General features: G+C 38.6%; 1 protein-coding gene across 1 annotated transcript in view; it reads left to right on the top strand.

Annotated features, from left to right (window-relative positions):
- The window catches only part of LOC124608423 (polyribonucleotide nucleotidyltransferase 1, mitochondrial), a 142,776-nt gene extending 127,861 nt beyond the window's left edge, over window positions 1-14,915 (top strand). Inside the window, exons 7-9 of the mRNA XM_047139984.1 lie at window positions 9,127-9,250; window positions 11,456-11,689; window positions 14,547-14,915. Coding sequence (XP_046995940.1) covers window positions 9,127-9,250; window positions 11,456-11,689; window positions 14,547-14,699 — 511 coding nt within the window. The 3' untranslated portion in view covers window positions 14,700-14,915. The remainder of the gene's footprint in view (window positions 1-9,126; window positions 9,251-11,455; window positions 11,690-14,546) is intronic.
- Window positions 14,916-15,592: the final 677 nt, after the last annotated feature.

Raw genomic sequence — 15,592 nt, 5'->3', positions numbered from 1 at the left:
CTTCAACTTCATCACCTTCCCACAACATATACTTCTTATTAACTTCCAATCCATCATCTCTGCATCATCTTAATCACTTCATTTCTCAAAATACACTGACATCTTCCAACAATAATCTGCTCAACATTGCAAAAATAAATAAAAATATTCTGACTGTAGTACATGTACTATTCAAATTATAGTAATTCAGTATCTGTTTGTAGCTTTCCTGACTTCAGTGTGATTACATAGTTCTCAGATACTACCTGTGAGGTCTGAAAGCAGTTCTGTCTCTCTCTAAAAGCAATATTCTCCTTAAAAAAAGTGATTGGTTTGGGATAAAAAGTTATTTAACATAACCTCAGATTAGTGTACTTCATATTTGATGCAAAATACTCTTTGATGGTTCAGTTTTTCATAACGGGTCTGTTCAAGTGCCGACAGAAAATTGTAAAAGACAAAGTCTAACATCAAATTTTTTTCCAAATGTATCCAAAAATGTGTGTGTTTTTTTTAACACTGCCATGAAACTGAACAACAACAAAAACCCAAAACACATTAAATAATATTATTTCCCAAAAAGTATTCCCTACATAGATATTGTAATAATGTTCCAAATAATCCTCAGTTCTGTCTACCATTATTTTTCTGTTTCTCAAGACACGACAAAGTTTAAAGCACATTTAATGAAAAATTCTTTAGGAATGTTTTTCATCAAAACAGTAAATTGCATATTCTGCTATATGATCAGCGTAATATTAATTTTTAAATAATGACAAAAATTTATCTTTCAGAGCTCTCTCATAATCCAAAGACAATAAGAATACATACCACAACATAAATAATTACTTTATGCAAATCACTAAAATCATATGCTTCATTTTCTAGTACTAAACAGTATACATAATGAAAGCAAAAGCATTAATAATCACTGTATAATAGCAATCCTACCATCATGTATATTTAAATATGGTTGTTCAGTTTGCACCATTAATTCATTTACAAAGTATCACCTAATAGGCCAAGGAAATGTTCATTAAAAAACATGAAGTTTTTGCATGGTCTGTAACAGACAAAAAAATTTAATCATTAGTGTTGTTCATTTGAAACATTCTTATTGGGGTGGTGGCCTGTTCATCTTTTTTATAAGATGTCTTGTGGTGATTTTTCCATTATGAAGTTACATTAAAAAATAATTTTACTTTACATTTTCCAAACAGTCCCTTTACTAATGTAACAATTACACCAAATTTCTGCAGTTGTTAAAAAATCCCATACATAACTTTACATTTACATGCTTTACTACTCTTTTCCCTTAGTTTTACTGCAAAGTTCTGGCCAGCTATTCTTTCAATGAAATGAAATGCTCTAAATGTGTCATTGCAGCTTACTGCAGTAATATTAAATTCTTTCTAATTTACATTAAATTGTGTGCAAAATACAATCAGGTGCTTCACCCACCAATTCTGACCACCTTTCCCAAACAGTATTGTTGCTACAAAATTTATGTTTACAAGACTTTCTGCACATAATGTGGAAAGCTCTGTCTGAATAACAGGGTCATCTATGGTATTTTCATAAAAATTGTGTGCTTCATTCAAAAGAACATCTTCTGTGACATTATCATTCAAAACCTTCAAATTTATTAAATCACTTTCAACACTATTGCTGGCTTTGACAATGAATGCTGTTGGTGCTACAATCCCACTTTTACTTGTAATTTCCTGAACTTAACTATTTTTATGTATTGTCAAAATTTGTGGATTTGTGTTGAAATGTCGCTTAGACTCTCTTGAAGATTGAAGTAATTTTCCATTCAGTCAGATACTTTATTTTCTTGTTTACTTGCTTTGGATTCATTTCCCAAGTCTATGAAGTTCTTATACATACCCATTTCTACTTTTAGCTCAAAACTAGTCACCTTTTGTTAAATGGTCTTCTCATGCATGTAACATGAATAAGATGAAAATAAAAGTCAGTATTTAACTTCAGGTGTCCATGAACACTGCCATTGTTGATTAGGCCGCTTCCTTTGTTGTCTGTCATAAGTATTGTCCTCTGTGTGAAAAAAACTTAACAATGTTTCTCTTTTCCTTGATTTCATGCAACACGCATATCATTTCAGTATATATTTACGTTTATTTCTATCCCGGACATAAAGACCCCAACTTCTGTCCCACTCCTTGCTCTGTTGACTTCAGTAATCTAAATTTTAAAGAAATTAGCTAATTTCTCATTTTGCATGCATTTTCAAAATTAAATACATTTTGCTAATAGCAAACTGAAGTTGAATAATTAAAAGTTCATTGTTTCTACTTAACTTTATGCTAGCTGATGTTGAAATTTTTGTTCAGCTGTGTGTCAAGATGGTAGATTCTGCTTGCTGAGACACTTGAGTTGTTGCTTGTTAATATGTATATTGAAATAATATAACGATGTAGGTCACTTACTTAAAGTCAAACTTTTAATGAACATCAGTTGTGTCACTGCATGACAATCAGAGTACTTGGTCACAATTTAATAAAATCATTTACAAAAAGATTTTACAATCCAGCACATCATGCCAACTTCTATCCTGCTGCTCCAAAACAGGCAGACAGGCTCCAACAGTTCGTTAATCTATAACTTCATGACTGACAGACTTCAGTGATGTAATACATGCTACTCCATAACTGACTGACATACACACACTAATTGTATACTATTCCAAAGATATTCTAAGTTCACATACAAAGATATGCATATATTATGGATGTAATCAATGTTTCTTAACCAAAGAGATACAGTCAGTTAACATTTCTTAAATTTAAGCATTTTTTCTTACCAAATTTCTCTTTTGGAATAATTATGGAAAACAATAAGTATGATTATAATTCTGAATCACAAGATTCATAACTTTAAATTATTGTCCCCTCAGCATTCGTTTGCTGAGTACGAGCTTGGCAACCCTGGGGTTCCTGAGCTGGGGACTCGTAAGCACCACCAGTCCTCTGCCACCGTAAGCTCTGGTCATACTTCAATGACCACCATGCGGCGCAGTGGTGGAATGTTGTGCGTTTCGGAGAATGGGGGTCTTGGCTTCACCACCTGGGCTGCAAGGAAGGTACCCACCTCTATATAAAAAAAAAAACCCTCAACCTCAAGGTGTGCTACGTGCTGAGGAGGTGAATGGCTGTTGAGGTGAAACAGTCTTTAGCGAGCAACCTCCGGGGCACCCGCCGCACCCCAGTTGAATCAGGCTTGCTCAGGCATGCAAGGCCCTGCCTGGGTTGACGATTGTTTCCCTAGCATCTTGTGGGGTCTGTATGGAACTGTCTCATGAAACTACTACTCCTGACAGGATGGGTGTACAGTCAGGCACCACCTACACCCACTCCTCAAAGAGAGTTCAGTTGGTCAGTCCTCCCGAAAAGAAGTCTCCGAGTAATAGTAGCAGGGCATTAGTGTGACATAACACTTTCATTGTAATTAAGCAAAACAGGGGCCTTTCTATATTAACAAGGCATTAGAAGGTATTGCTGTGTCTCTGAAAAGTGTCAAACGACTATGTAATGGGATGCTTTTGGTTGAAACTGCTAATTCACCCAAATATCTAAGCTTCTGGGATGTAAGGTCTTAGGTGACTACCCAGTCGAGGCTGAATTGCATAACACCCTTAACTATAGTAAGGGCATGGTTACCTGCTCCGATATAATGGAGATGGACCCCGTGGAGTTTCGTGAAGAGTGGATGAATGTGGGCGTCACGGAGGTGAAGAATTATATAAGGAGAGTCAATGGCAAATTGGAAAAATTGGCAACGTTTATTCTAATGTTTAGTACTCTCGAATTACCGGAACATATCCTTGCCGGCTATATCCACCTTAAGGTTCACTCGTTTGTTCCTAACCTCATGCGATTGTATAAATGTCAAAGATTTGGCCACACCACTATGGGATGTAACGTGAAGGCTATGTGTGGCAATTGTGGAGGCTCTGCTCATGAGTCAGGCACTTCTTGTAACTTCTTTCGAAATGTGTTAACTGCTCTGGGGATTACCCAGTGTGGAGCAAAACGTGTGGGATTTACAACGAGGAAAAGAAAATTCTGGAGTTGAAAGTACAGAGACGCATACCCTATGGTGAAGCTAAAAATGCTTACAAAGCCATGCAACCACTGGTTTTTGTAAATTCTTTTGCATCAGCCCTTAAAACACCAATGCCTTCACACAAACTCAGACCACAGATTCAAGTACGAGCACATGCACTTGTCGCTGTACCTGTGGAGGAAACACTCGACTTGCAACTGATGTCGCTCGGAAGCCGTCAGTAGTAGACTTACCACCTAAGCCACATACTACTCCCCAACTTCAGAAGCCACCTAAGCCATCGCAGCAACCCAGGCAGCCTCCTCCTCCTGTCAGTAAAGAAATACGTCCTTCTAAAAGTAGTTCTAAGTCCAAAAAAGTGACAGGTAAGCCTTCAGATTGATGAGCGCTCTCCCTTTCTGATGGCGGCTATGCTCTTGAAGATGTGGACTTCCAATCAGAGGAACTAGAGAACGCAGAACCGGCTAATGTTCCCCTTTACCTCCCCGGTAAATCACACCGCCTCTGAGGGAGAAAGGAAAGAACCACCATCGCTAACCAATGGCTTCCATAGGGACTTCTGTGTTACAGTGGAATTTGAATGGATATAGCTCACATCTGGAAGAATTGCAGCTGCTGGTCCAGGATAAACCTTTCTGCATCTACTTACAAGAAATGCATCTTAAAGTCACAGACACACACACATATACAGGAAAGACAATACTACTGTAGGCAGGACTAAAGGTGGAGTGGCTATTGTTCTTGAGGACATATACCACTCCTCTCCTGTCCCTCTTGCCACAACCATCCAAGCAATTGCTGTGAAAGTTCTCTCACTGTTTACTATTACAGTGTGTTCTTTGTACCTGCCCCCCCCCCCCCCCCCCCCCCATGACGCTTTGGATTCGGACACACTGGCAGACCTCTTTCAGGCATTTCCGCACCCATTCCTTCTTGTGGGGGACTTCAGTGCCCACAATGTGCTGTGGGGCTCGGCTACTACTTGCTCCAGGGGTCGGCTGATCGAGTAACTCGTCCATTCTGAGGATATCTGCCTTCTGAACGCGGGTCAGATGACTCATTTTTCCATAGCTACAGGGTCTTTTTCAGCTATTGATTTTTGCTTTTGTTCCTCAGCTATTGCAGATTCAGTTCAGTGGGGAAGTGGCTACAGATTTACATTCTAGTGACCACTTCCCAGTGCAGATTCATCTGCCATGCATAGGACAGTGACAAGCAGGAGACCACGCAGGTGGATCATACAAAGGGCAAATTGGTTACAGTACAGTCGACAGGCTATTTTTGAATGAAAGGATTGTGCACAAGAGGTGGTGGCTCATACCACTCATGAGATCCAAAGGGCTGCTGCATAGTCCATCCCCAGGTCTAGTAACCACCTTGGACAATGGCCTGTACCTTGGTGGAATGATGACTGTCAATTGGCAATCAAGGCCAGACTAACAGCTCTTCGGAACTTCAAACAGTGTCCAACTACAGACAATCTTCATGTCTTCAGGTCTGCGAGAGCACATGCAAGGCGAGTGATCAGAGAATGGAAGAGGGCTTCCTGGAGGGAATTCATGACTTCCATTAATCGGACCACTTCCGCTGCACACGTTTGGAAATCAATAAGATGGATTTCAGGCAAGGGTAGTCCACATCCCCTTACGGCCTTGTCAAATAATGGGGTCTTGGTGGACATGCCAGAAGAGATGGCTCACGTTTTAGCTGAACACTTCTTCACTGTTACTAAGTCATCCAGACAAGTTCCTGGCTGTTCAGGTATTCCATCGGACTGCAGAGATGAGGAAGCTCAATTTTTTCTCACGTAATGAAGAAGTCTACAACCTTCCATTCTCCACATGGGAACTGGAATCAGCTTTATATGCAGTCAGAGACACTGCTCCAGGACCTGATGAGATCCATTATACCATGCTTTGTCATTTGTGCCCTGAAGCGAAAGGTCAGCTCCCCTCTTGTTTCAATCAGATTTGGTTTGATGGACAGTACCCCACAACTTGGAAGGAGGCAATCTTAATTCCATTCTGGAAACCAGGTAAGGACCGTAGCGCCCCTAACAGTTATCGGAGTGTTGCCCTTACTAGTTGTATGGGTAAGACTCTTGAACGCATGGCCAACCGCAGCATTGTCTGGCTGCTCGAGTCCCGAGGTTACCTTAGCTGCTCCCAGTGTGGTTTCAGGCGCTGCCATTCCACTCTTGACAAATTAATTCTACTGGAGATGGTGATACAGGAGTCCTTCTTACCCCAAAACCATGTAGTTTGTGTGTTTTATGACCTCGAAAAAGCATATGACACTACTTGGAGGTACAACATCCTTCGCCAACTTCATGAATGGGAACTACGTGGAAGCCTGCCGCTTCTGATCCAATCCTTTCTTGAGGACAGGCATTTTCATTATCGCATTGGCGATGCCATGTCTGATTGCTATGTTCAAGAGAATGGTGTGCCCCAGGGCAGTCTCCTCAGTGTCACATTGTTTGCCTTTGCAATCAATGGCATTTCCTCTGCAGTCAGGAGCCCTGTCAAATGCTCTTTGTTTGTTGATGACTTTGCAATCTTCTACTCGTTTTCGGTTCTCACCTGAGAAGACTTTGTGTGTCAATTTTAATCGTGCTTGTCGGAGTTTTAACCAACCAGAACTTACAATGGGGGACGGTATTTTACTTTTCCAAGACACAGTTCGCTTTTTGGGTTTATTATTTGACTTGAAATTAACATGGCTGCCACACCTGAAAGACCTACGAACAAAGGGCTTCAGGTTGTTGAACATTTTGAAATGCCTTGGCGGAAAAACATGAGGAGCTGACAGGTTCCGCCTCCTACAGTTTTATAGGGCATTTGTTTGATCACGCTTTGACTATGGCACCATGGTCTGTGAATAGGCCCATCCTTCGTACCTCCGAATGTTAGATGCTGTCCACCATGCGGGCATTCGGATGTTGGCTGGAGCCTTTTGGACCAGCCCAGTTCAGAGTCTGTGTGCAGAGGTTGGTGAACCACCACTCTGGATTCGACGACGTATCCTTTTGGCTTGACAGGCGCTGAAAATCTCAGCATCACCCCAGTCATTGGCATTTAGTTCAGTGACCCAACCCACCTTCGAACGACTGTTCAGGAATCGGCCCCAAATGACCCAGCCATTTGGTATACATGCTACGGACTGCCTCAAGGATCTGGATCTCTCGGGCATGAAAATACACACCCAGGGATGGAACGCACTGCCACCTTGATGTCTTTGGAGGCCAAAGTGATTTTAAGCTTGATGCTGTACCTGAAAAATTGTACTCCAGATATGGTTTTTACAACTTTGTTTTCGTAAATTTTAAGTGTGTACCATAGTTTTATCGTTATTTATACAGATGGATCCCAGCAGGGGAATGCTCTCCTTTGTTCTGTGGTTTTTCCTGATAGGGGTTTTAAAGTACGTCTTCCAGAACAATTTACAAATAGTGATGCAGAGTTATATGGCATTCTAATGGCACTGGAGAGGGTTCACAGACATCACCGTTCAAGTTTTCTTGTCTATTCCGGCTCTCTTAGTGCACTGCAAGTGCTTCACTAAATGTATCCGTTAGACCCGCTGATTCAGCTCATCCATGACTGCTTACAGTGGCTCCGATGCCATGACAAGGTGGTGATCTTTTGCTGGGTACCTGGCCACTTTGGGATACAGGGTAATGATATAGCTGATAAAGCTGCCAAGGAAGCATGTTGGGATGGTGCTGTCCACCAATGTCCCATCCCGTTGCACGCCATTATCTCATTTTCTGACAGATGCATCATGCGTCAGTGGGAGACTGAATGGTTGCAGGTGTTGGACAACAAACTGCGGTTGCTCAAACCAACCACAAAAGCTTGGTGGACTTCATGTCAGCCTCTCCGCTGGAAGGAGGTTTTGCTTACCAGACTGTGCATCGGGCGTAGCCGTTTCACACAAGGATTCCTCCTCCAGGGGGAGGATCCACCTTTCTGTGAAGTTTGTGGCATGCCACTTTCAGTTCAGCATATTGTGGCTACATGTGTCCTATATTAGCAGTCCTTGGTCTTGCTGGGGATCTGCCCACCGATCTCGCAGATACCGATACCAGTGTTAACAGAGTGTTGAAATTTTGTGAACTGTCAGGCCTCATCCCTAAACTGGTGGGGAAGGGCGGCAGACTTAAGTATGTTATAACTGCTCTGCATGTGGGGACATCCTTCGTCTCCACGCATGAGATTTCATTTTGACTTTTCGTCAGCGTGCTGATGACCATGATGTCGAGCGCCCCTTCAACCCAACTCATCATCATCATCATCATCATCATCACCATCACCATCATCATCTTCTTCATCTTAACTTATTGTGTACCATGTTGTTCTGTACTGTGCGAAAAAAAAGAGGTGTATTGAGCAGTTCCATTGCAAGCACCACTTTCTTCTTCCCTCAATGTTATCTCCCCAGCAATGAAACAGAATGCTGTGGAATGACCACAGTCTGAGACTGTCTTGGAACAGGGAGAGATGGGAGTTGTGGGGCAGGTGGGCTTTCTCTCAGGTCTGGCCTGGAGAGAAGTCTTCATAAACCTAAAGATTGACTTGCCAAACATTCTCAAAAAAGCTGAGAACAGATGTCCATAAGAGGACATTTCTGTGACTTTGGTAGTAAGGAAAGATTTCTTTGCTTCTTTTAGAAAATGCATACACTCATATTCAAATTGGAAGTTACAACCTTGCTACTGCATAGCCTAAAACCACCATAATTATGCCATATTGGTTTCAGTTTAATTGTGCAACTGTTGGGTACTTACTTTCCCACCCACCATTTTAGTTTCATCTACACTTTATTTGTATCCGTTGGAGACTAGTGGGTTTTAAAGGGTCACAGAATCATTACCAGCTTGAGATTACATTGAGATATCCCATCACAATGTTCTTCTTTCTTCTGTATTAACAAATACATGTAGAATTCAGGTTTTCTGATAACTTTGGAGTTTTTTCGTTTTATTGAATAAAATGATGATTAAGATTTAGTAGTTTTCATTCACATTTTGTACATGTTTTCCTATTTTCCTCATTTCAGAGCACAGAAGAAAGAAAATTGGCCTGTTTCAGAAAAACTGGAAGTGCCTGTGCATAATCGATCGAAGTTTCTTGGATTAGGTGGGGCTAATGTAAAGAGGCTTTTGGTTGAAACAGGTGTGCAGGTAAGATGCAATGGCATATATGTCTGAACCAAATGTTATTTATTCAAACAGTTACAAATCAGCCTTTTGCTTGTTCTAATGTTAAATGTATTCAAAGGCTTCCTTGTTCTAGGCAGAAAATTACATGTCCTAAAAGACAAATAAATACTTAGTTTTAAAACACTGCTTATTTAAGGAAATGAATATAGGCAGGGAAAGTTTAACATAAATTTGAAAGCAAATATAAAGGATTGCTTCATTTTTACTTTTGCTTCATCCTCAAAGTCTTATTTAGTAAATATTATTTTTACACATCTGAAGCACTTATTTTTATTGCTGTTTCTTTTTGCTTATGACAACAATCTTTCAAAATGTAAACTAGAAAGGGAAAAGGGCAGAAATGTGTAATTTTTGCTTTCATGAGTATGAAAAATAGGGCATTCAGTCTTTTGTAATTATATAATTATTGCTGTCACATATTTGCTTATTGGGTGTTTCAGTTTTAGGAATCTCATACATGTTGCAATAATAATGAACAGTTAACATGAAATTGTTGTATAATATTAGAATAAATCACATATAGTCCGTATTTTATATGTAAATTATGTTCAGAAAAAAAATTATTGCTGCCGGTAATATCCTCACTTACGGTGTACACTTTTAGTTCATGGAAGTATTACTACCTATCTATAAACAAGTATGAAAAAAACTTCATCCTTAGTATCTTCAACACTGGACTTTAGCTGACCATCTTGGAAAAATCATTAACCGCTGGGTGTCAGCCAGATGAAATTGTAGGAATCCTACAATATTACAGCGAAGTAGCATTTTGCAAGCAGCATATTACATTAGTGAAAAATCGTGTGATTTATCACATTATGTTGCATTGTCACGTCAAGCTAATGCCTACACATTATCCTGAGTGTGTGTAACTAGCAGTCTCCTTTTATGGAACTGATTCTTTTGTTGTCTCCCTTTAATCTCTAGACAAAAATACTATGACATATTTTGGCTCAAATTTGTTTTTCTTGCCAAACGTTGTACCAAGTAAGTTATGCTAGCAATAATGTCAAACGTGTGCATTTTTTAACTTTGAATTAAAAAAAAAAAATCATTCATGTGGCAATGGTTGAGAGAAAACAACTTTTATGTGCTTCCTGTTCCTGTTCTTCTGCAAATCTGTCTTTCTCCTGTTATTCATTCTTCTTTCAACCCATTTATATACTACTGACATTTACTTAGTCTTCTCCTTCATTGCAACAGATTTGTAAATGGTGCTTTTTCCCATGTATACAAACACACACACACACACACACACACACACACACACACTCATGGCTACTGCAATTCTTGTTGTAATGTGCATTTCAAGGGGGGAGGGGGCAATACGAACTTCTTTGTAGTGCAGATACAACTGCACCCATAAGAAGGAAGATTGGATCTTCTTAAGGATGAGGCAATATAGATGGATCTCAAGCTTGAACTAGGAAAGGAGAAGAAATAAATGGAGCCATCCAGGTTTATGCCTTAAGGGGGGTAGGACATCAGATTATGAAAAAATGAATGAGCTGTTACATTTTAAACTTCATGTTTAGAAAAACTCAAATTTTATAGTTAATTATCTCAATTTTTACCACAGTTTTTAATAGATTTGGAAAAATCTAGAGTTTCATACATCTGTAATTATGGTTTGTATGCTGTGCAAAATTCATCGAATAATCTCTCGTACTTGTGAAGAAAAGTGTACCTATAGTAACAAATGTAGCCAATAGTAAGTGAAAAAATGATGAAATTTCACATGTGAAAAAAATTTATTTTGTTATGTTTTTGAATTTCAACTGCTATGAGTGTGAATCCTGAATCCTTCCTAGTCATGCTGACAAAGTTGTATGAATTTATTTATAAAAGTATAGACCGTAGAAATTAAATTGTCCTGCTTCAAGTCGGCCCATATTATATCCTAAAATGGAACATTAATTCAGGCAGCTAGATGCAAGCACAATTTTGAGTGAAGTTATATGTCACGGTCATATCAAATACAAAGTGTCAGTATACTGCTATGCTCACGGATCATTGCTGTTAAATCTTACTTTTTCCCATTAATTACTGAGTGAAAATTGATGTTAACATAAGAGAGACAAAACTTAAAATATGTCTATTACATGCATATTACACTGGTATTCCAGAATCTGTTGTTTTCATTAGTATGAAAATTGTTTCACACAGGTTACACAGGTTGATGAAACAGCATTCTCCTTATTTGCTCCAAACCAACAAGCAATGGATGAAGCTCGTGAGATGATTGACCAGTTCTTGAGCACTGAACGTGAACCAGTCTTGGAGTTTGGTGGCATATACACAGCGAAGATTGTTGAGGTTCGAGACATAGGAGTTATGGTACAACTGTACCCAAATATGACACCAGCATTGTTGCACAATTCACAGTTAGACCAAAGAAAAGTATGTAGTCTTAGTTGGTCACTTTACTAGATTTCCTATTACAATAAAAGGTGCACCTAGTTGCTATTTATTGTTTCATGTGTTGTGTTACGTTAATTTTGTTGTAATTATTATGTATAAACTTTTATAAAGCTGGAAAATCCTTGTAGAAGTAAAAACAGTGGAATAAGTGGAGATGACAACTCATTGTATAATACATGTTTTAAGTGGTAGATAGGCACATAAACAAGCACTGGGGCATTGTTGTTGTACTTCAGCTTATAAACATACACAGTGTGTTATGTTATGTGATGCTGTGGCCTGACTAGGGTGACAGATTCCGTCATCTGATGGAGTTGAAGTGAACAAGCAGTAAGGAGAGGAAGAGAAGGTTGCAAGTAGGAGTAACAGCATTTTGCACATAATCAAATAGGACATGGAGATTAGGAAAGGGAAGTTGCAGGATTTTGTATGGACATTACCGCTAATTGCCTACTGAGATGAATAGCCTGCACCAAACTGTGGCCAAGGTTAAGGCTTACCATGTTTGAGTGTCAGAGCGTGTTGCTAAGTAATAAATGTTTGATATTACAGTCTACTTCACAATGTGTGCCATTTGGATCCTCTCCAATCCCCCCAAATCCTTGCCTCCTATTTCGGCATTAGGGTGTCCTCTTTGGCACAGTATTCCTAGCTCTTTCTCTTATTATACATTCCTATCATAGCTCTTGCCCCACCCTCTTATTTTTTCTCTGCTCCACCTGTTGCCTCCCCTATTCCTTGTTCATCTCACTTGCTTCATGTAACAAATCCCTTCTCCCCAATTGGGACATAGTGTTGCAACAAAGTCACTATGTGCTCTGAGGAGCTTCCATGTTGAGGCAAAGTTATTGTTTGTGAGCCTGTGTTCCACTCAGTGCCTCCAGTAAACACTGAGTGGTAATCTGTGTTCATTCCATTGTTAATAAATTAAATTTAAATATTCAAAACAATAACTTCTGTAAGATATTCTTACAAGCACCATTCATTCCCATGTACAGTTAGGAAGGCAATGGTATATTGTGCCTTTCTTGTGGGAGATTGGCTACTGCATGTGTCAACATATCTATTGTATATCTGCAAAACATTAATTTGACTATTTTATCTCATGTACGGTCCAATTTATTTCTCCCATCAAGTATAGACACAGTTGCACGTCACAGAAACAAGCTGAAATCTGTATTGTCTTTGATTCCACATAAAGCAGCTGTATTGATTAAGTTCGCAGATTCGGTTTGTCACGAACCCGCTCTACTGTGCAGGAAAAGTTATCTCCATAAGGACACCGTTACGGTGTGGCTAATGGCTGTATAGTACTTTAGTAGAGCTGACCATGATGTTTACTTTGTTGATGCTGCTGAGTCTGCGTTGTCCATGTGGCTTCTTGTTGTCCAGGCGATGATTCCTTTGCTGCTCTGGGTCCAAGAAAAGGTGCGGGTTTTTTAATTATTACTGGACTATCGAAAAATGACGCAGTATTCCATGGTTTCTTTGTATCAAAAACACATTTATTGCCAAAACTATATACACAACTATATACACAACAACCGCGGCCAACACTCAAGTGGCCGAAAACCCGTTGTAGGCCAAAGATCGCGGTCATAAGCTACAAAGAACATACAATTCCAATATCGATTATTGATCGCAACACCTAACTTAGTATTATCTTAAGCAAAAGCTTTTTTAACACGAATTTAGTGTATAATAAAATAAAATGATGTCTATTTGTCAGTCCCGTTACAGGTTTTATTCTGCCCTGTTTCTATTATTATTATTATTATTATTGCCGCTCTTTCAGTGAATTTATGCATGGGCGCATTTACCCACAATTTATTTAGGCTGTATGCTGGTGGCTTGCATCACAAAAACTTATAATAAAAAATGTGTGTGTTTTAATAATGTGTTGCAAGCACTCTTGTAATCATAGAAGACCTGTAGCCAATGTTTTGACTGAATTTTTCAGTGGAAAGCTGATATGAATAAATAATAAACCTTAAATGCTGTGTTATAGGCTTCTAATTCAAAAATTGCTGTAAGATTTCCTGCACCATCCTTCCCCAATTGAGCTTGTGCTCTGTCTCTAGTGACTGCATCATTAATTGCATATTAAACCTCAATCTTTCTTTAATATTGTGTATTATATTTACATCATGTCCGATTATTCTATTTTTCCCTGAGTTTTATGATTTTTGTTGTATATACATCTAGTGCTTTAAGGATGATGAGTGTCGTACCTATGGGTTGTTGCTGTCATTAGGCTTTTTGATCAGTTTGCAATCAAAAATGCTGTCATTAGGCTTTTTGGTCAGTTTTCAATCAAAAATGTGAGCTGCAACTGCTGTTTGGCATTTGTTCATTCTACTGTACATCAGATCTTCAGCCTGTTCTTCACATTTAAGGGTTGGGACAATCAGAAGGCAGGCAGTGTGTGGAGAGGAAAAATTAGACAGTGGGAAAGCATGACAAGCGGTGGTTCAGTATTTGTGACATGATGTGGTTGGAGTCTTAATACATTCTTCCAGATAAGAGAGTTTACATTTTGAATTACATGTAGATCAGTTTTATTTAAAAAATAATTGATAGTAATGGAATAAACTATGATGGAGTTAGAGAATTAGTGAATTTATGAAATAATTGAAAAGTTATATGCACAGAAATATTTCTGGCATAAGTTTGTTAAACTTATATTGTCCTTAATAGAACTAAATATAACAGCATTTCAGTTTGAAGTTGCACAAGTATTAATTTCTGCTTTCTTTTTAATCATTATTGCATTTAATTATGCATCAGTATAAATGACTTGACACACATTTTTATAATAAAAAATCTTGTTTTGGAGGTTAATCATCCAAGTGCCCTGGGTCTGCAAGTTGGAGATGAGATCAGAGTGAAGTACTTTGGAAGAGATCCTGTGTCTGGTTTAATGAGACTTTCAAGAAAAGTCTTGCAAAGTCCGGCAACATCAGTGGTTCACAGTCTGAATAAAACTTAGATAATATAGTGTGTTCAGATACTGGAAAACATTTGTCTGTTGTTTACAGATGTATTGTTGTTGACAGATATTGAGCTCCTCATTGGCATGTGATATAATGTAGACAGAGTGCAAAGATATGTATATCTTCGCAATTATTTCATTTTTATTAAATATTGTCTCTGTGAGCACAAATTGGACAGTGTACCCAGTGAGGAAATATAATTTCTTAAGAAATCTTTGTGTTGTTAATGTATTTGCCTTTCCAGTGATATCTTAAATGTAGCTTTAAGTAGAACTCTCCCGAGATAAGCATAAAAACATGACAAAGACCATTAACAACTAAATGCAATCTTTTGGGGGAGAAAGAGTAAAGATAATCCCAAAGTGTGTCACATTCCCATTATTTTAGTACGTCATAAAATTACTCGTAGAGCATACTTAAAAAGAGAAGAGAAACTACTCATTTGAAAAAGTTGTAATAGTATAGTACGTACAACTATTCATTCATTAATCCTTGAGCTGGCACGCTGTTTTTAAGATGTGTGGGTGTGCGGTGTACTTCATATACATTTAAGGAATAGCTGTGTTTATGTTACCAAGGTAAACATATATGAACAAAATTACAATTTAATTTTAGTTTAATTGAACAACAATGAAATAGACTTACATTATGTGAGCTAAATTGCTCTTTAATTAAGCAATAATAAAATAAAATTTTGTTATATGACTTGCTACAGACATGTGTTCCATCACAGTAATGACCCACTTGAAGCATTAAGCAGTGCAGGTGCATCAGATTTCTGCCAACCGGTGTTTGATTACAAACCTCGTAGATAACTACCTCATTGTGGGACTGTACTACTAGCTCGGAATCTGTGTCATTTACTTGCAAGGACAGCTATTTTTTTCTC

This window comes from Schistocerca americana, chromosome 1 (assembly GCF_021461395.2).
Source record: "Schistocerca americana isolate TAMUIC-IGC-003095 chromosome 1, iqSchAmer2.1, whole genome shotgun sequence".
Lineage (NCBI taxonomy): Eukaryota > Metazoa > Arthropoda > Insecta > Orthoptera > Acrididae > Schistocerca > Schistocerca americana.
This window is presented reverse-complemented; position numbering and strand designations above follow the sequence as displayed.